The sequence below is a fragment of the Hyperolius riggenbachi genome, chromosome 10, assembly GCF_040937935.1.
Source record: "Hyperolius riggenbachi isolate aHypRig1 chromosome 10, aHypRig1.pri, whole genome shotgun sequence".
NCBI lineage: Eukaryota > Metazoa > Chordata > Amphibia > Anura > Hyperoliidae > Hyperolius > Hyperolius riggenbachi.
Genome location: NC_090655.1, coordinates 139501132 through 139523631, shown reverse-complemented (window position 1 = coordinate 139523631; position 22500 = coordinate 139501132). Strand labels below are relative to the sequence as shown.

General features: G+C 42.2%; 1 protein-coding gene across 3 annotated transcripts in view; it reads right to left on the bottom strand.

Moving 5' to 3' along the window:
* The window catches only part of CCSER2 (coiled-coil serine rich protein 2), a 410112-nt gene that overhangs the window by 195798 nt on the left and 191814 nt on the right, over positions 1 to 22500 (bottom strand). Inside the window, exon 11 of one of the 3 annotated variants that reach the window (XM_068258338.1) lies at positions 3840 to 4078. The exons of 1 other annotated variant lie outside the window; for it this stretch is intronic. In XM_068258338.1, the coding sequence (XP_068114439.1) occupies positions 3854 to 4078 (225 nt within the window). In that variant the 3' untranslated portion in view covers positions 3840 to 3853. Of the gene's footprint in view, positions 1 to 3839; positions 4079 to 19433; positions 20672 to 22500 lie in introns of those variants that run through there. One more of the 3 variants, XM_068258341.1, reaches the window with a different exon arrangement.

Here is a 22500-nt window from a genome sequence, read left to right as displayed (position 1 = left end):
GAAACATTTTTCTACGATCAGACTATCAGCCAAAGACTATACTGAAGAAAAAACCATTACCCCTGTGGCCTATCGCGCCCTCATACATCACAATAGTAGCATAGTGGGTTGGAAATTCACAGGTCTACAAAAAAATTCCCGCACCAACATGAAGAGGAGACATCACCCAATCCCTACTTAGAGCAGAAACTAATTGGATTTTTGAAATGGGCTCGCAAACACTTGGGGGCTTAAATGAAGATTTTTCGTTAAGTACTTTTTTGCACTAGGTGATATTATCATAACCTTTTTTGATCTCACTTGCCAAGCTCCTTGCTTTTCCACATTTTGTGGCTAAAATCCATCAAACACATTTGGCTTATAAACCATATGCATTAATTGGTTCTTTCATATGAATGATTTCAGTTTCATATACCACCTACCATGATTGTGAGCAGATCTATTTATGTGCTCAGATAAATGTGAGATGTTTATATAATAATTTTTCTTGTCTCCTGGTTCCTTCGTTTTTCCTCTCACTGGGGTCTATTTTCTCGGGCTCTTCATCTCCAAGTCACCTATTCCATACCGTTCACACACTACTTTGTGCAGGTATCTTCAAACACATTTATTTATTTTACAGGTATTAAGGGGAGTATGATCCCACTTCACCACTTATTTCATTCATCTTTTTGCACCTTTTCCCCCTTCCTCCGTCCCGACACCCACTTTCCCCCTATCTTAACACTCCTTTATCCTCATTGGTGGTTACCAATATATATATATTGTATTTTATTTATTTTTTTCCAATAGAGTCATTTACCCTTTTCTCCCTGGCCTTTTTAAGTGGAAACATTTACATCCCAATACTAATACTTTGTTTTGTTTTTCCTTTCCTTTTTCCTTCACTTGAGCCCCTAGAATTTACTTTGAAGAACAAGATATCCCTTCCATGATTATCTTGAAAGGAAACAGGTGAAAAAGATCCAAGAATCGACAGATTTTTACCAATATACAGTATTTTGTGTAGACATTTCTCTTTTCTTCCAGTGGATGTCACTGTTGCAACAGATGTGACGAGTCAACAAACTTTTCATATACAGATATATATATATATATATATATATATATTCTAAGTATAAATCAAATTATGTTTTTGAGATGTATTCAGGATTTAAAATTGTGTATATATATATATATATATATATATATATACACCAATGGTTTTTCTAGTATTGTATATGTCATTATTCTACATCTTTATTTTTTACCCTCTTTCTGCCCTTTTTTTTCACTAGTTGCGCAGCGCTTCCGCCCCCTCCTCTACCCTTTTACTACTGGCACAATAGATGGCGCAGCCATGTCTAGGTTGCTGTAGCAACCAGACGCGGCTTGCATATTGATGCGGTCGCGTCATGTCTGGGCGAGCGCACACGTCACTTCCCTTTCCTTTAGCTCAAAAGGCGGATTTTCATATACATTACCTAGCCTCATCAGCAGCGGACAACGTCCCGCGAGGTGCACTAAGGTCCGGTTCTGGCGTGTTGGTCTCCTCTCCTGCCATTTACCTAGTAAGTCCAGCGTTGCCTTACATTCTGCACTTTATCTTTTTTCATTTCAGTGCTCCATCTTTGCACATTTTGTCATTCAAGGTTGCAATTATTCTCATTAATGTTTTGCACTAATTGCACTTTATTTTTTTACCGTGTTGAAGCACCTTAGATATGTGTATACATATTTATCATATTACCCTTGGTCATTTTGTATTGAGCATATTTATAAATATTTTTGGTATTAATATTTTTTTCAATTGTTGCATCCAATACTTTTTGCGCATTATTGTACTATATTATTTAAGATTGTTGATACGCTGTGACTATTATTTGTTTCTTATGTATATTTATACACCCTTTTGGCATAGAGAGTGTACCCCACTTGTCCACTGTATCATTATTCCTATAATTTGATTGGTATTGTACTCATAATTACAGTCATTTTGTGGACCCCAGACCCTTGTTGTTTTTAATGGTTTTAATTTTGATGGTTATAAATAAAGGTGCTTTATAATACTTTATTCATACATTTTGTCTAGTGTGGTGCTTATAGGGCAGTCTTTTCTCTTCTGACTCTATTGCAGATGAAACAAGACATCCTTGTTTAGCTTGGTTGCAGTTTCTGTCAAAATATTCAGCTATTACCTAGCTTTAGGATTGTGCAGAAAAAATGGCCTTTATAGAACTTATATTTTTTTCTTTCCACACGAGTATTTCATTAAAGTTTTAAGAAAACATACTTCATATTCTTGACATGATATGTGCAACAGGTAAATCAACTGCGTTCGTCTTCCTCTTTGAGGTGTCTTCCAGAACAGCTGTATACTAGGCTGGCTTGTAGTTATGACTCAAAGAGGATATGACTACTCCCACAGAGCCCAAACCATGCATCACTACAGAACTTTGTGGATTTTTTAAAGGGACTCCGAGCTCAGAAAAAAAAGAAAAGTTGTACTCACCAGGGGCTTTCTCCAGCCCAGTGCTGGTCGGGAGGTCCCACGCCGGCGTCCTGGCTCCTCTCCTTCTCCCCGCTCCGGAATGGCTGGCAGGCCGCAGCCCGGGCGACACTCTCCCGAGTGTCGGGCTGCTTCTTCCGCATATGACACGGATTCCGTCACACGCCGGCCGCCTCGCGTCATCACGGTGGCCGGCGTGAAAGTACTGCGCATGCGCGAACAAAGCGCGCATGCGCAGTACTTTCACGCCGGCCGCCGTGATGACGCGAGGCGGCCGGCGTGTGACGTAATCCGCGTCATATGCGGAAGAAGCAGCCCGACACTCGGGAGAGTGTCGCCCGGGCTGCAGCCTGCCAGCCATTCCGGAGCGGGGAGAAGGAGAGGAGCCAGGACGCCGGCGTGGGACCTCCCGACCAGCACTGGGCTGGAGAAAGCCCCTGGTGAGTACAACTTTCCTTTTTTTTCTGAGCTCGGAGTCCCTTTAATGGAATGATGCAGGGCATTGTATTTAACCCAGAATGGTATAAGGAGATCACGTTCCTTGATCCATGAGTTATTAACCTCCCTGGCAGTGAATTTCTGGCTGGAATTATTAGTCTAAAAGCAATACCTTTTTTCAAGAATTTTAGACCTCCAATTCTTAAGTCTTAAAGAGAATCTGAAGTCTCCCTATAATGAGGTTTTTAGTTTAAAAACCTCATTAAAATTATAGTCCAACCTAAAACGCAGCAGAACCGTGGCTGAAAACCCCCTCGATCACCCCAAACTCGCGGGGGTACACGGAGGCAACTTCCGCATAGAGGCAACGCAGCTCTGCCTCTATGCGCGTCAATCAGCGCAAATCGCCGCCTCTCCCCGTCCCTCTCAGTCTTCCTTCACTGAGAAGGGCGGGGGAGAGGCGGAGATACGCGCTGATTGACGCGCATAGAGGCGGCAGCAAAATCCACGACCAAGAAAGTCGTGGATTTTGCCTGCCCTGTACCCCCGTGAGTTTGGGGTGATCGAGGGGGTTTTCAGCCGCGGTTCTGCTGCGTTTTAGGTCGGACTATATTGTTAATGAGGTTTTTAAACTAAAAACCTCATTTTAGGGAGAATTCAGAGTCTCTTTAACTCACCAAAATATATCAGAATAAAGGCTTGGTAGACATCCTGCTTATAAATAAAAGTTTGGAATACAAAATTGTTGAAATAATTAAATTAATCAATAAACTGAAAAAAAATAGCAAAACTGTACAAATAAGGCAGCAGATAATTATACAGTATGCACATATATACCTAATAAACCTCCGGTGTGTAGTATATTTTGAAACAGGGAATGGCACAGAGGGCGACATCACAATCGGGGCAGTAGAAGCATGATTCCTTTCAGACTTTATTCCCTTTGCTATCAGTCTTAGGCGGCAGGCAGAGAGTAGTAAACACCCAGGTAGAGGTCAGTGCAGGGGGCGGCAGAGAGTAGTTAAAATCCAGGCAAAGGTCGGTGCAGGTGGCCGGCAGAGAACAGTCAAAATTCAGGCAGAGTTCAGTACAGGCGGCAGCCTGAGAGTAATCAAAATCCATGCAAAGCTCGGTAAAGGCGACAGGCAAAACCTAGGCAAAAATCGGTAACAGTAAGGTAGAAGCATTTAGCTCAGAAGCAGTTGGGAACCGAATGGCTATATTGTTAACATCCTATGCTTTCAAATTAGCTTATCTGCCATGGCAGTCAGGTGACAGGGGAGAGATCAAATTACAACTTGTGATTAGAGACAAATGCAGAGGTATTATACAGGCTAAACTTTCTATATATATGCAGGCAACATTTCTCTGTTTACCTTATGTCCTGTGCAGCAGATCAGGTCCAGATGGAGGAAGGAGGGGGGGGGGGTGGATCCGGCAGGCTAAATATATATATACAGTGGTGTGAAAAACTATTTGCCCCCTTCCTGATTTCTTATTTTTTTGCATGTTTGTCACACTTAAATGTTTCTGCTCATCAAAAACCGTTAACTATTAGTCAAAGATAACATAATTGAACACAAAATGCAGTTTTAAATGATGGTTTTTATTATTTAGTGAGAAAAAACCTCAAAACCTACATGGCCCTGTGTGAAAAAGAAATTGCCCCCTGAACCTAATAACTGGTTGGGCCACCCTTAGCAGCAATAACTGCAATCAAGCGTTTGCGATAACTTGCAACAAGTCTTTTACAGCACTCTGGAGGAATTTTGGCCCACTCATCTTTGTAGAATTGTTGTAATTCAGCTTTATTTGAGGGTTTTCTAGCATGAACCGCCTTTTTAAGGTCATGCCACAACATCTCAATAGGATTCAGGTCAGAACTTTGACTAGGCCACTCCAAAGTTTTCATTTTGTTTTTCTTCAGCCATTCAGAGGTGGATTTGCTGGTGTGTTTTGGGTCATTGTCCTGCTGCAGCACCCAAGATCGCTTCAGCTTGAGTTGACGAACAGATGGCCGGACATTCTCCTTCAGGATTTTTTGGTAGACAGTAGAATTCATGGTTCCATCTATCACAGCAAGCCTTCCAGGTCCTGAAGCAGCAAAACAACCCCAGACCATCACACTACCACCACCATATTTTACTGTTGGTATGATGTTCTTTTGCTGAAATGCTGTGTTACTTCTACGCCAGATGTAATGGGACACGCACCTTCCAAAAAGTTCAACCTTTGTCTCGTCGGTCCACAAGGTATTTTCCCAAAAGTCTTGGCAATCATTGAGATGTTTTTTTTTAGCAAAATTGAGATGAGCCTTGATGTTCTTTTTGCTTAAAAGTGGTTTGCGCCTTGGATATCTGCCATGCAGACCGTTTTTGCCCAGTCTCTTTCTTATGGTGGAGTCGTGAACACTGACCTTAATTGAGGCAAGTGAGGCCTGCAGTTCTTTAGATGTTGTCCTGGGGTCTTTTGTTGCCTCTCGGATGAGTTTTCTCTGCGCTCATGGGGTAATTTTGGTCGGCTGGCCACTCCTGGGAAGGTTTATCACTGTTCCATGTTTTTGCCATTTGTGGATAATGGCTCTCACTGTGGTTCGCTGGAGTCCCAAAGCTTTAGAAATGGCTTTATAACCTTTTACCAGACTGATAGATCTCAATTACAGTACTTTTGTTCTGATTTGTTCCTGAATTTCTTTGGGTCTTGGCATGATGTCTAGCTTTTGGTCTACTTCTCTGTGTCAGATAGCTCCTATTTAAGTGATTTCTTGATTGAAACAGGTGTGACAGTAATCAGGTCTGGGGGTGACTACAGAAATTGAACTCAGGTGTGATAAACCACAGTTAAGTTATTTTTTAACAAGGGGGGGGGGGGCAATCACTTTTTCACACTTGGCCATGTAGAGTTGGAGTTTTTTTTCTCACTAAATAATAAAAAACATTATTTAAAACTGCATTTTGTGTTCAATAATGCTGTCTTTGACTAATAGTTATCGGTTTTTGATGAGCAGAAACATTTAAGTGTGACAAACATTCAAAAGAACAAGAAATCAGGAAGGGGGCAAATAGTTTTTCACACATATATATATATATATATATATATATATATATATATATATATATATATATATATATATATGTATATATATATATATATATACACATATATATATATATATATACACACATATATATATATATATATATACACACACACACATATATATATATATATATATATATATATATATATATATATATATATATATACACACACACAAGTAGACCTCGGTTAACGAACGAGATAGGGACTGTAGGTTCATTCTTAACCTGAATCCGTTCTTAAGTCGGAGCGCTGTGCCATTTCTGCCTCCTTTGCCTCCAGTGTCCCACTCTGTGCCTGTTTGTCCCCTTCAGTGCCTTTGTTCTCTCTCTGTGCTCGTTTGCCCCCCCCCCGTGCTCCTCTATGTCCCCCCTCTGTGCCCCTCTATGTCCCCACCTCTGTTTTTACCCATTCTGTGCCTCTGTTTGTACCCCATGTGCCTCTGTTTGTACCCCTGTGCCTCCATCTGTACCATCTGTGCCTCCATTTGTACCCCGTGGTTTTTTGTACCCCCTGTGCCTCTGTCACCCCCTCCCCCCGCCTCAGTTTTTACCCCCTGTGCCTTGGTTTTTACCCCTTGTGCCTCTGTACTCCCTGTTTGCACCCCCTGTGCCTACATTTGGCCACTCAATGCCTCTGTTCTTACCCCCCGTGCCCCGTGTTTTCCCCTCACTCTCTGCCTCCCCTACCCTATGGACTTACCTTCCATCCCGAGTCCAACGCTGTCTGTCCTCCGCTCTCTGCCTCCCAATAGCCGCGTACAGCACCGCTAGATGCAGCATCACACCACTTCCTGTATATCATGTTACATACAGGAACCTGTATGTCACATGACATACAGGAAGCAAATGGATGCTGCACCTAGAGGTGCTATACGCGGCTATTGGGAGCAGGAGGCGGAGAGTGGAGGACAGACAGCGTTGGACTCGGTTCGGAGGTGAGTCCAACACTGCTGGTGCTGCTGCAGGGACATGCGCCGGCACTTGGGGGAAGTTTGAAGCCATTTCTTCAAACTTCCCCCAGCCGGAAATGACGTCATCGTGACTGGATCGGGCGGCCGTTCATATGTAGGGTTTTCGACAGACTGAGGTTGGCATCCCCTTGGTGTACACCTACAGCCCCCTGTCTAGGGCCATTAAAAACACGGTGGCCCGACACCTCCCTGTCCTGATGGCTGACAGTACCCTGTCCAAACGTCTGAAAAACAAACCCGCTCTGTCCTACAAAATCTTGCATAAACTTGAGGAGTCAACTGGTTCAAGCTGAGCCTTTGCAGAAATACGTCAAACCAAAGATCATGCTATTGTCCAAACAATGGCTGCCTTAGATGTCACAGGTGCAACATGTGCAGTGACCTTAACACAGATCCCCAAAGCTGTAAACGGTACAATATCAGGTATTACCTGAACTGCGATTCGGAATATGTGGTTTACATGCTCAAATTCCCTTGTGGTCTTGCACTTATAGTCAAGCCCACCAGTTCATATGAAAATAAAAAAAATTCAGAAGCACCATAGTGACATCAAAGTGGACATTTAAGCATTACAGGAGGGAAAATCACCTTAACTCAATAAACCATGCATGATCATGTATCATGTACCCTGTTAGCCTTGTATAGCTCTGTCCTATGTGGTATAACCTTGTTACGTCTGTCATCTGTTGTATCATTGTATCTATTTATTGTACAGAGCTGCGTAATATGTTGGCGCTTTATAAATACAATAAATAATAATAAAAAAACAAGCATTCAGCTCACACATTGACAGGTATGGTCATTGACCAGGCGCAAAGCCCCAGAAGGGGTAGTGACAGAAAAAAGCTTTTACTACAAAAAGAAGCTTACTGTATTTATACCCTTAAAGAGACTCAGAGATGAGTCTTCCTGCTGTTTCTTACTTACCTGGGGCTTCCTCCAGTCCCATAAGCATGGATGTGTCCCTCGTCATCCTCCCGCAGTCCTCCGTTAAGCCGCAGTCAGCTACCGGTTCGCGGCTCACCCACACTCAGTCTGACTGAGTGATGTCAGCTGTGGCCTTCTGCGCTTGCTCAGAAGGTCCGCCGCTGATGTCACTGAGCCGCTTACCAGTGAAGATTGCGTCTGAACGGAAGCGCTGAGGAGGACAGCGAGGGACACACCCATGCTTATGGGGCTGGAGGAAGTCCCGGGTAAGTAAAAAAACAGCAGGAAGACTCAGCTCTGAGTCTCTTTAACATGGTTACTCCAGTTGGACTGAACAGCAATAATGTTTTGAAAGACAGGTAATTACAGAATGTTGCAACATTTTTAATCCTATGTAATTCCTTTTTCACAGGTTTTTTTTCTCAGTATTGGATTGATGTCACAAGGTGTTTCTTGCTATGAATTGCCATATCCTGTATGAATGTATCCTTATACAATGCTTTTGTGTGTACATTTACATGCACCTGCCACACAATAATGTGTTTGTATCCGTCTGACACTATTAGCATGTCTTCTTTTTGCCTAATCACATTGCAGCTTAGCTTCTATTTTTGCATTTATTGTTTTTGGTTTTGCATTTAGTATACTGCATTACATTGCCTCTGTTACTAGTAATTGCCTGTATGTTGCGCTTGCTCATAATGTAACATTACTGGTTGGGTTGCTTTTTATCTGCATAATTTTGCATTGCACACTCCGAAGCCACTCCTAGGAGTTGTATCAGTATTTCTGCCTGTGTCCTTAAATGCAACAGGGGCCCTTTGCTGTGAGGGTGCGCATTCCAATGCGCTTCAGAGCCTCAGTGAGGGCTCGTTCACAGTAGAAGAGCTTTTCTAAGCGCTTGTGATTTTAAAAGCTCTTGCTAATGTTATCCTATGGGAGTGTTCACGCTGGAGCGATGTGGTTTTGTAAAAATTCCCTATAGGATAGGATAGGATTGCATTAGCAAGAGCTATTAAAATCTCTGGCATTTAAAGTATACCCGAATGATGAGATAGACATGTGTATGCACAGTGCTTAGCACACAAATAACTATGCTGTGTTCCTTTTTTTCTTTCTCTGCCTGAAGGAGTTAAATATCAGGTATGCAAGTGGCTGACTCAGTCCTGACTCAGACAGGAAGTGACTACAGTGTGACCCTCACTGATAAGAAATTCCAACTATAAAACACTTTCCTAGCAGAAAATGGCTTCTAAGAGCAAGAAAGAGGTAAAAAGGGGAATTTCTTATCAGTGAGGGTCACACTGTAGTCACTTCCTATCTGAGTCAGGACTGAGTCAGCCACTTACATACCTAATATTTAACTCTTTCAGGCAGAGAAAGAAAAGAAGGAAAACAGCATAGTTATTTGTGTGCTAGGCACTGTCCATACACGTCTATCTCATCATGTCACATCGGGTATCCTTTAAAAAGCTCTCATAATGTGAATCAGCCCTGAGGCAGCAATCCAGTGTTACCTTACCTTTATGTTTTTCTGTTGGATGCAATGAGCATTTGAGGGATGAATTCCGGATTTGATGCTGACGTAACATTCGGGATTTCTTTGCAACTTGCTTTGATTGATATCCCAATTTAACTGGTGTTCAAGGCCTGGTCATACTGGTATGTGGATCTGGAGAACATTCAAAGCTGCTTTTGCATAATTACTCCAGTTGATTGCAGTCTCTTTCGCTGTATAGTGCACCTATCCGTGACCTCTGTCTGAGTGGTGCGATTGGGTTCATGTGCGCATGTGTGAACACAGTCGGCTGTGTTATACCCTAGATGGAGAGTGATTTCATGATTTTAATTGACACATACTGTATGGGGTTATCCAGTGTTTTCGATTTTTGAATAAAGTTTATGATGATTTGAAGCAGGGCCTGGCTTTTTTGTATGTTTGATTTTGACTCATCCAAGACCCATGCTCCCTCACTATGTGAGGTACCACCACTATCTATGGACAGTGCGATCCAGGAACCTTTTTGTTTAATCTTTGTGAATTGACATTTCCTGACATGTATTGAGGTATTTAACCTCCTTAGCGGTATGGACGAATATATACGTCCATCACCGCCGGAGGTCACCGCTCAGGGCCGATTTTTGTGAAATAAAAAGCAGCACACGCAGCCGGCACTTTGACAGCCACGTGTGCTGCCTGATCGCCGCCGCTCTGCGGCGATCCGCCGCGAACAGTGGCGAAAGAGGGTCCCCCCCAGCCGCCCGAGCCCTGCGCAGCCGGAACAAAAGTTCCGGCCAGCGCTAAGGGCTGGATCGGAGGCGGCTGACGTCAGGACGTGTGACGTGTGTCGCTATGGCGACGATGTAAGCAAATCAAGGAAGGCTGCTCATTGCGGCCTTCCTTGTTTATTCTAGTCGCCGGAGGCGATCAGAATGACGCTTCCGGAGCGCCCTCTAGTGGGCTTTCATGCAGCCAACTTTCAGTTGGCTGCATGAAACAGTTTTTTTTTTATTTAAAAAAAACCCTCCCGCAGCCGCCCTGGCGATCTTAATAGAACGCCAGGGAGGTTAACGCACAAGTCAGTCATTTACCTCCCTGGTCAGTAATTTCAGCTTGCCATGCAGTAACAGACTTAGTGAATTAATAATTGATAAGATGTTTGGTACCACCAGCTGTTTTCTGCATTACCAAATGCGGTAATGCTTAGTGAATTGAGCCCAATATGTTTGTTTACAGTTGTGAAGAAGTACAGTATGCTTAACTGTATGAGTCCCATTATGCACCTAATGCACAATTCAACTTTTCCGCTCCATTATGATCCTGTCTTTCCAGGATCTCCACTGCAACAGCCCAGTGTGAAAATAACCTTAACGCTGAACAAACCTGCCAACTGTTGTCCGACTTTAAACTGTTGGACGACAATCAGGCGTTTGTACGCGTGCAAACGACTTGACGAGCAACTGATAATGTGCATTGCACAAATCCAACTGTCGGATCTATGTTGGCCTATGGTCGTCTGATATTGTGCAGATGGTCCGCATGTACAGGTCGCTTGAACGACTGTTAAACGGCGTGTACTTGTTTTCAATGTGTAGTCCGTCGTTCTATCGTGGGCAGAATGTAAATGGTTTATCCATCCGGACGTGTGAACATACAAGTCTTGTGGTACAGCAGGTCGTGCAGTTCATCGTGTCTTGTGGGTGGTCGTTTGCAAGTTGTGCGCTTGTTGAACTTGTGTATGTAGCTTTAGACTTACTGTACTTCACAGAAATGTGTCACCTTTGCATTTCTGCAAGTCCCTTTACTGAGGAAATTGTCATTGGAAACACAGTCAAGTAAACAAAAATCCCCTATTTCCTAAATCACAGCTCTGGTTATTAAAGACAGCCAGAGGTGGGCACAAAATAAAAAACAAAACAACAATTATGCTGCCTAAAACTCACCGCTCCTGTGGGCGTTTTGAGCAGGGAATCCCTCTCATCCTTTTCCCTCAAGATTAGCAACAATTATTGTTGCCAGTTTTCCGGGGTTATAGGGCGGCAGTGGGACGGGGGGGGGGGGGGGGGAGAGTGGTGTGGGAGAACACAGAGGCATGTCATGAGGCAGGGAACATGCCTCTGTGTCCCATCTGCCTCGGTCTCTTTAAACGTAAGGTGCACTTTAACCACTTTAGGATCCTTGGTACGCATATCCACGCCCCTTTAAACTACACGTGCGGATTAGGGGGGTAGATATGCGTACTGCTGCCTTACCGTCGCGTTCACGATCCCCGCGCTGTTTACAGTCGATCCACCGTCGCAGCCCCCTCCATCTGTGATCAGGATGTGAGAATCTTTTGATTCTCAATCCCGATCACCGTCCGTGTCTTCGGAGAGCTTGTAAATGTCACACAAGCTCTCAGATCCGACACTTGTTTGGCCGTGTTCTATTAATAGAAACACGGTCTCAGTAGCACCATCTTGTGGCCAAATTCAGCTATTTATGCCACTATACTGTTTAACATAGAAAGTTTATTATTATTATTTTTATTTTATTACTTTTAACCCCTTCCAACCCTGCCCCACAGTTATAGAGAGAAAACACTTGTTATATATATATTTTTTTTTTTTAAATTACATCATTTAATTTTTTGTACATACCTTAGGGACTTTTCTAATACGGATGTCATGAGAGTATATCACTGTTAATTTTGCAAAAAAAAAGTTCTTGCAATAAGTGAAAAAGTATTAAAAATCCCTAAATGAAAAAATGCTCCTTTATTTCCAGATAAAATATTATCACCATACATTGTACTAGGGACACAATTTAAATGTTGTAATAAACCAGACAAATGGGCAAATGAAATGTGTGGGTTTTATGTACCAAAGCACATTTTATTTTAAAACTATAATGGCTGAAAACTGAGAAATAATCATTTTTTTTCTTTTTTTACTTATTATTCCTTTTACAATGCATATAAAACAAAATAATTCATAGCAAAAACTACCACCCAAAGAAAGCATAATTTGTGGCGAAAAAAAAAACTATGTAGAGATAATTTAAGGGTGATAAGTAACAATAAAGTTATCGCTGAATGAATGGGAGGAGCGCTGAAATGTGAAAGTTGTTTTGGTTTTTAACCTCCCTGGCGGTATAAATTGTGCGGCTGCGCGGCCGCGGGAGGGTTTTTTGCACTTTTTAATTATTTTTTTTAGCATGTAGCTAGCCTAGCGCTAGCTACATGCTTCCTCCCTCCCTGCGGCGTCCCCTCGTAACGCCCGATCGCCGCCGGCGCCGCTTGGCGATAAGGAAATCCCGTTCTGAACGGGATTTCCTTGAGGGCTTCCCCCGTCGCCATGGCGATGAACGGAGTGACGTCACAGGGAATCCCGATCCACACCATAGCGCAGCCTGGCGGCGATTGGCCAGGCTGCGCAAGGGGTATGTGGGGGGCGCCTGTATAGCAGCGGGTAGCGGCGCATCGGTGGCGGCGATCGGACCAAACACGCAGCGAGCAAAGTGCTAGCTGCGTGTTTGAAAAAAAAAATGATGCAAATCGGCCCAGCAGGGCCTGAGTGGCACCCTCCGGCGGCTTACCCCGTGTCCAGCACGGGGTTACCGCTAAGGAGGTTAAGGGAAAAAACCTGTGATCCTGAAGTGATTAAAGAGATATTCCAACTTTGTTTACAAAAAAAAATCCTATGATGTATTAAACGTGCGCAAATAAATTTGTAGCATAAAGTTATTTTTCTATTTTGGTTTGCAGCCTGCTGTGCATGTCTTTAAAGTGCTGGAAGCTCAAACAGCAATATTTTTAAAGCATTTAATCTGTACCTTTTAGGGCTTTGTTTAATATACAGGACACGCAATAACGCCCCTCTTCCTATGTGTGCAGTTGGCTAAACACCGCAGATAGCTTTGGAGGAGCAGCAAAATAAAAGATCCTATACTTTATTTACTTGCAGGAAGGCCAAGCTAGGCACGTGTCTGTCTCTGCATTTATAAACCAGGCAGCAATTGTGAAATAATATTTAGAAAGATCCCTTGAACTGAGGAATTGCTTTCTCTGAACTGTGCAACGTCACATTCAAAAAAATGGATAAAACAGTAAACATCTTACCTGTAAAATTAGAGGAACTGTAGTGAAAATAACAATAAATAAAATGTTTTTTTTTTGTTACAAAACTACTTTTTTTCCGCACTCAGCAGCGATAATCGCTTCACCCCAACATAGCTTCATCAAGACCTTCTTGATGTTACGAGATTGTTGCATCATGGTTTGCGTTGCATGATTATATATATATATATTTTTTTTGTCTTATAAAGTTACAGCAATTTTTAGTCCAAGTACAATTATGTAGTTTACCACCTATCCTATATAATAAACCCCATGTGTCCCTGCTTCCTCCTCTGTGTCCCTATGTCCATGCTTTTTTACTACCGCACATGCCTTCACGTTAGCGGCCGTTGGGACAGGATTAGGACGAAGCCAGGGGGTGCGCAGTGCAGGAGCGTATGCGCGCTGACATGCAGCGGCGGTGACAGGGGCAGGAGGGGGGTTGTGAGGGAGGGCTAGAGCCCGTTATTGTAACGGGCTTAGGCCTACTAGCCAATTTAAGGTTGAATAGCTCACATTCCAGGAATTCTACATCTAATTACAACGATTCTTGCAAAAAACCTGACACCAACCAATTGCTCCTCCACTAAACCCCCCCCCCCCCCCAAATCTTTACCCCACCAAACGCTCTCATCTACACCATCCCCATTCACCTTGCTCTCCCTATCTATTCGCCTCTACGAGACCATCTCAGGTCCACCATTTTAAACCTGTGAAATAAGCTCATCCCAGAGTTGCCTCACAGTACACCTCTTGTCCAGAAAAATATTTTCTTCCTTAGACCAAACCTTCCCCTCCTCATCCCCAACATAAGATGCCGTTTCCTCAATCCATTAAAAAAAAAAAGGAGGATCTATGTCCTTCCACTTTTGTATATTTACTCTTTTTGCTATGGCAATGCCAAGTTTTATTAACCTTCTGCCGCCCGCGTCACGCCAATGGGCGTGCGCCTAACGCCAATTGGCGTAAAGTCCTAGGGCTGTGATTTGCATGAGATCACGCGCATGCATCTCATGCTCGGAGGACGGAGCTCCGCCCCGCCTTCAGTCTCCGAGCGGCTATTGCCGCTCGGGAGACTGTTAGACGGCGATCACGTCGTCTATTTACTAGGTGCAGCGCTGCAATGAGCAGCAGCGCTGCACTGAGGACAGCCGTGTGACACGGCTGTCCCCATGGGGGACAAGAGAGCGATCGGCTCTCATAGGCAGAAGCCTAGGACAGCCGATCGCTATAATTGGCTGGCTGTGGGGAGGGAGGGAAGAAATTTAAAGAATCAGGGGTTTTAAAAAAAACAAAACAAACAATATTTATTTTAAAAAAAAAATAAACATGGGGGGAGCGATCAGACCGCACCAACAGAGAGCTCTGTTGGGGGGGAGAAAAGGGGGGAGGGATCACTTGTGTGCCGAGTTGTGCGGCCCTGCAGCTTGGCCTTAAAGCTGCAGTGGCCAATTTTGCTAAAAATGGCCTGGTCACTAGGGGGGTTTAGCCCTGCAGTCCTCTAGTGGTTAAAAGGTCCCTTACTCGATCCAGACCAGTGAAATATGAATCCTAGATTCTGATCAGACTGGTTTCAAACATGGTAGTAGAGATCAATTTTGAATAAAAAAAAAAAAAAAGCTGTGTACTTCTCTCCAGAACTTTTTCACTACATGGCATTGTCACATCATTTGGACCAATAAGCCCTGGGTATTTTTACATTTCCAACATATATCATTATCTGATAATCAAACAGTTACAATATTAATACAATATTATTTTTAATATTTTGTGTTTACACACTGTAAAATCTTTCCTCACCCTGATTTACATTCTGAAATGTATCACAGGTGGCAACATATTTAGGGCTGTGATGTTTTATTTCTTAAGTTTTTTTCCTAGGAGATAATGTTTCATCTTTTGTTAAAATAACTTTTAAGCACTCTGCAAATGTCTATGTCTATAGCGGCGCCCAGGGCAGATGCAGCACGGGGAAGAGCGTGCGCTGAAATGACCTGCCTCATGTCCCCTGGGCTGCTTTTGGCATCTGGGAGCCTCCTTTACCCAGGAAACCCCAGATGCTCGGGATTTACATAAGTAAAGTTACTAAATATACTAAATATAAGTTACCTATTTATCCTTACCTAATAGTATTAAAAAACTAAATAAAGATACCATTGCCGGTCCCAACAATCTCCTGCCATTCGTCGTTGCCACAAACATCCTTTTCTTACTGGAAGCCCCAGCTGAAGCATCTTTGGATGTCCTGCTGGGGCTCCCCATTTGTCCACTTGGTGGACCTATGAGAATCCTCCTGATTCTAATTGGTCCACCGAGTGGATGAATGAGGAGCCCCAGCAGGACATTAAAATATGCTTCTGATGGAGCTCCCAGTCAGAAGAGGATATCAATGGCAGTGGTGGAGGTCATTGCAGGCCCTGTGGACAGCAGCGATTGGAGGGTAAAAGCAAAGATCAGCTGACTTTTGCAATGGGTGAACGTGCATCTCCTGAAGGAGCGAGGCAACAGTGCCATTGTGCTGAAGGACAGCTCCACAGCACAATTGCTTTGCTTCACATCGCTCAGCACACAGCAGCATCGCCCAGGCGAATACTTCGTATTCACCTGAGTTATGCTCTTAGAGCTACAACATCACTGAAACTGGCAATTGAATTTGCCGGTAAATCTCAAGGAATGTGGCACAAGCCATATGCCATTCAATGTGATAAGAAGCTCAAAATATGCAAGCTTATTATCACCTTGAATGGCATATGGCCTCTGGTCTTTCAGAATGCTCTGTGAGGAGAATTCCACATAGCTAAACGAGGGTCAGAGAAAAATGGCGCATAGTGCCGATGTTTAAAAATGTAAAAACATGCAAAAGAGAGAGCGCTCTGAGTGACAAATAAATAAGAGCATCCACCCTGCCAAGGACAGGTCTCACCTGTTCAGAAATGGCTGCTCGTAGGACACAGCCTCTGATAGCGTTAGATCCTGGCGCACAATACTGTGGTTATATCTGCTAGCCGCACAATACTACTCAGTACGCTACTGACATCGCATAGACGCCGCTCACTCCCGTTTGGTCTCGCAAGGTGAGCGTGCGCCAGGATCTAACGTTTGGCCTGCCTACAGCCTCCCTGGAAGTGTCCAAACTGAGACCGTGACTCCCTGGTGGCCCTCTGGATTCCCCGCCTGGAGCTGGATCGTGAGCCTGGTCCCTGGCCCCTAAAGGGACAAACGCTATCAGAGGCTGTGTCCTACGAGCAGCCATTTCTGAACAGGTGAGACCTGTCCTTGGCAGGGTGGATGCCCTTATTTATTTGTCACTCAGAGCGCTCTCTCTTTTGCATGTTTTTACTTTCTCTAGTGGATACTGAGAGCTGCCTAAGGAGGATTGCCAGATCGCACCAACAGGGAACTGTCTACATTCCCGATTTGCATTGATGTTTAAAAATGGTGCCGCACTGAAAACATAGCCTTAATGTTATTTAGCAATATCAATGTTTAATTATGGCGCACAGACGAAAAACTAATTAAAAAGATTAAATTGTTAAGCAGCATCTGCTAATTATCATTTTACTGTCTTTAACAGTTATTAATCCACCGTGAGGCTGGTGGCTCATTCACTGACACAATTTCCTCGTAAGTGGTGGCTTCTCAAGTTTTAAAATAAGCAGCAGAAGGGAAGAGAGAGGAGTGGACGACAGGGCTACACACTAATAAACAGCAATATACAGATACAGATACAGGAAGTATTTCTGCTGCTGAGCACAGGATAATACATGTAAAAGTGGGTATCCTGAATAATTAATTACATTCTACTATGTCACTATGGTGCCTCTTTAATTTATTTTAAACCATCCTTGGTATTATATTAGTCAGTCACTAAGCTAGCAACAGGTAGAAGTGAAAAAATGCACAAGATAATCTGGCTCAACCATGAAACAACTAGTATGGTTGGATGTGGTGGCCCTTAACAACCACTGATTAATCATTCACCAGCAGCATTTTTACTTTCAATGCTGCATGAAGGTGTGCATACTTCTTGTCTGGAAAAAAAAAAAAAAAACGAGAGAGACAAACAGTGTTGGTTATCAACCAAAGAACTGTTGGACAGGGACATCTGGTGATAAACTACAGTATCTAGATCACTAGAATAACTTCAGATTAATTTAAACATCATGAAATTATTTTGAACTTGAAATGGTAGTTTGTAATGCAGTTTTATATTTTTCTAAATGGAAGAACGTTATGGAATACACCACTAGGTGTCGCTAGTAAACTAAGAAATTCAGAGACGTAATAGTCATTTATATAGGAGTCGAAAACTAGACAACATTTCATTCAAAGGTAAATAAAATGTTCTCAGGAAAAAAAGCCAATACCTTAACTTGATTCCATAGGTAAACATTATAAAGGCAAAAGGATAAAATAAATAGGTATGCCTGAGCTTCAAAAAATGCTTTTACATATGTTAAAAAGCCTAAAAGCTGTGCAGTGAATGAAATTAAACCCTTTACAAAATGTTGATGTTCTTTTCATTACTGCAAGTATCATAAACTAGCTCTATAATAAAAAATGTTAGTTTTACAGAGAATGTATTTTTTATATATTCATATTTTTGGTTTCATCTACTAAACCTAACTAAAAAATAAAAATATATGAAACAAGAAATGATAAAGTATAACAAAAAAATGTGTTTGAAGCTTTTATAAGCTTATATAGTTTTACAACTTAGTAATAAATATACAAATATAGCTCAACAGAATACTTTAAAAGGTCCTCGTTCCAATTGCAAAGACTAGTGACTTTAGCCCTTTGCAATGTGAGTGACACATACTTCAACTGCAACCATTCATTAATTTAACAAACCAATTTCCTCTATACAAAAGTGTAATTGTCAAGTTGAGAACAATTGCAGCAGGCATTTGATCATGCTTGCTGAGTGTCTAGTACTCATCTTGCAGCACTCTTCTGTTGTTTAGCTGGCTCTGACTCATCATAACCCCATGAACTTTAGGATGCCAGGTCTGTCTATCAGCCATCTTAAATGATTACCATATTAATTGTGAGCTTTGCTTTTCTCTGCATCAAGGTCTTTTTCTTGTGATCCTAAATTTAAATTTCTACTATAAATCCTTCCAATAAGCAAACTGGGCTGGCTTCCTTAAAACAAATCTAATAAGCAAAAATATGTATCAAAAGATTTGATCTTGCAATCCAGGCGATTGCATGTACATCAGAAGAGAGCAAGGTAATATCCTACCAAAAAAGACTACCCAAGAACCGTCCAGGATGAATAAAAAGTAAAAATCTACTTACCTGGGGCTTCCTTAAGTCCCTGGCAGCTGTCTTGTGCCCTCGCCGAAGCTCTGCTCCCCGCTGGTGGCCCGGAGTCCCCTCCGATACAAGAGGCCTACTTGCGTTCAGGCGTGCGGCTCACGTATGTTGTGCTGACGTCATCCGGACTGTACTGCGCAGGCACGGTAGTTCTGCACCTGAGCAGTACAGTCTAGATGATGTCAGCGCGACTCAGTGAGCCCCATGGTGAAGCACAAGCAGATGCCGACCTGGCGAGGTCGGCATCTGCACTGGAGGGGACCGTAAGTCACCGGAGCTGCGGCGAGGGCACAGGACAGCTGCCAGGGGTTTGAGGAAACCGCAGGTAGATTTTTACTTTTTATTTATCCTGGACCTTCCCTTTAAAGCCAACCATCACAGCAAGAAAACATGAATATTTATGGTTTATAGGATAGTATTCAAATAGATAAAATACAGCTTTTATTATACAACACAGTTAAGGAGTCCAAGATTAGTCAGTCATGTAGACATAGGATCACCATAAAATGTTGATGTGTATTACAAATCAGGAATGCCATGCGTGTGTTTCACATCTCTTCAGCCGCTTCACCAGAGGCCTAGTACCAATATCACAAATTGCATCAGTGACTCTTATGGATATTAGTGTTTTAAATCTGTATCGGTCCTTTGGGGTTGTTAAAAAGCACCTTTCTCCATACGTTAGTCCAAGTTATACTTTTTCCAGGCTGCCCACTAGGCGTGTATGAACAATCCAGAAGATTCACAATAAAATGTATATAACACAATTCAACAGTATCAATGTTTGCTTTATAGCTTTTAGTGGATTTTAGTTTTAAAAAGTTTTTATTTGTTTTGCAACAAGAAAGTATAACAAGCTAATATTTACCTCATTGCAGGAGGTCATAACATCTTAGACTGACATAACACTGTATAAGGGTTGTTTGCAAAGAGAGGTCTCCAAAACTGGAGCCAGCATAAAGTCCAAGGCCCGATTCACATTAGCAAGCAAAACCGTCCATTTAGTGGACCCTACCGGAACCAATGGTTCAGTTCAGAACTTTCCGCTAAATGGACCACAAGATTGGGGAGGTTGGGATAATTCCGGAACGATGGATGATAAGTTTTTACCCGGATAAGTTTTTGATCCATCCAGTGTGAACTGGACCTTAAAGTGTAGGGGGAAAAAACAGGAAATGAGATAGGAAAAAGGAGAGGGGAAATACACACATTAAAGAGGAACTCCAGTGAACATTTTACTGTTGGTAGGTGATGTAGCTGCTGCATGGTTTTTGGCAGTTGGAAACAGCTGTAAACAGCTATTTCCCACAGAAGTTCGAACTTTTCTTGTGGGAGGGGTTTCACCACAATATCAGTCATACAGCGCCCCCAGATGGTCTGTTTGTGAAAGGGAATAGATTCCTCATGTAAAAGGGGGTATCAGCTACTGATTGGGATAAAGTTAAATTTTTGGTCGGAGTTTCTCTTTAAAGGGACTCCAAGCTCCTCTCATGGGCATGCCTTTAACACTCCGACCAGGACTGCAAAGTACTTAAAGATGCATACCTTTCTGTAGCTTGTGCTCTCCTCTTTCATTTGATGCCTGAATCGCCGATCTACATCAAATAGTTTTCATTTAATTTCAATTTAAAAATTGTGGCTGCCATCTTGGCTATAACTTCCGGGTCACCCCTGTCTTCTCTGTTAGAAAAGTGCATCACTGAATGAAGCAGGAAGAGGAAGTGACACGCATGGCCATTGCAAGAGGCTCCTCCAGAGGGGTCATAGCACAACTTTGTTGGAAGTCATCTGGCTTAAAGGCATGCCCATGAGAGGTGTTCTGAGTCCCTGTAACCAAGCGTATATAAAACATCATGGTTATTGCACTCACTAAAATAAATAATAATCATTAAAGTGGTCTGAAACTCTGACATATCACTCAATAAAAATGTGTTTTCCTACTTTTATTACCCATACAGTTATCATATTTGCTTTTGTGCACAATATTGTCTGTCTAGAAATTACAAGTTCCCAAAGTACAGATTATGTGTTCTGAAAGCTGCCATTGCATTTTATTCAAGCTGCTTTTTATTATATATTAAAATCTTTTAGTGAGCTGTTCTAAACTGTGTGTATGCTTGAAGCAGAGAGAGCATTACAGAGAGCTCCTTTTTAGTTGTTACACACAATGTAACAACATCTGAATGTAAACAAAATATACTGTTATTTATTTATTTATTGTATTTATAAAGCGCCAACATATTACGCAGCGCTGAACATTAATTTAGGTTACAGACAATATTTAGGGATGACATACAGCAATATGACAATACAGGAATACAAGAAAGACCAGATCATGCAGCACAGTATGAGTACCAGGTAATGCTTAGTCAGTCACTGGATGGAGCATGGAGATTAGGCAAGTTAGGTTCACTCAGATGCATGGCATGGGTTCACAGTAATGGAGGTGCATGATCAGGTAGGACACAAAAGGAGGAGGACCCTACCCAAAGGCTTACAATCTGTTATCTCCACTTTAGATCTGATCCTAAGCTGAATGGCATTCCATAGCAGGACAAAGTGCTGTGTTTAACTGATTGAATGATGATGTTCTGCTACAATTTTTTTTATAATAGCTTTAAAGCTGTAAGGAATCTTTTAGAGAAAAGAAGAAATGCTGAATTTCAGACCACTTTAATGTCTAGTTATGTTAGTTGGAGAATGGAACCGCCGCTTTTTTGCTCGTGCAGCTACGTTTGCAGGCAGTAATTGATGATCTTAACATGAGCGCCCAAAATCAGTTATTCCATAATCTGTTTTAAAGTGGACCTAAACTCTTGCACTGGGCACAAGGAAAATGTAACAGAAATGCACCCTGTATGTATTTAAAGAGTTTAGCATGCGTAATTCCCCCTCATTTGTGTCTAATCACTATTTGTAATTTGATCGCTCCCCTGAATCAGGAAGTAGAAACTGAAGATTTATTTTAGGATTTGTATCAGCTGTAACAAAGAAATGTTTTAACAAAGAAATGTTTTTGTTTAAAGGTTACTACGCTGTTGTGTATATTGTGAGAGGAGTTCTGAGTTCAGGTCCACTTTAATTACTTCTTTGTACACTGAATTGAGTTTTAAAAAGCTAATACGATGACCCAGGAAACTCATTTCTTGAAGAACTTATCACAGCTTGTTATGATCCACAGTCAGAGGTTTTTAGAGTAGTCAGTAGGAGAGTTTTCGACCATTTCTCCAGATGAGCATTTGTAAGGTCTGGACCTGATTGCTGGATGAGAAAGCCTTGGTTGCTGCCTCTGCTGTAAAGGTGCTCATCAATGATACAATCTTAACACATTTATTTATTAGAAGGGCAAACTGTGTGAATAATCTTTGAATGAAAACTTTAGATAGTTCCTCATATTAAATAGAAATTGTAAGACTGTAAAATCAAGATTGTAACATTGTAACATTTACAGGAACCTTAATTTACTCCATGAATCAGGTTGAGATGATGGCTCTGTGCAGGCCAAACAGGTTCCTTCCTGCACATCAAACTTACTCATCCATGTCTTAATGGAACTTGCATTGTGCACTGATGCTCAATCATATCAGAACAATGAAACAATGGCACGATGCAGTCAGGTCAGGTTCGCATTGCATCAGACAAACTCAGACTTGCTC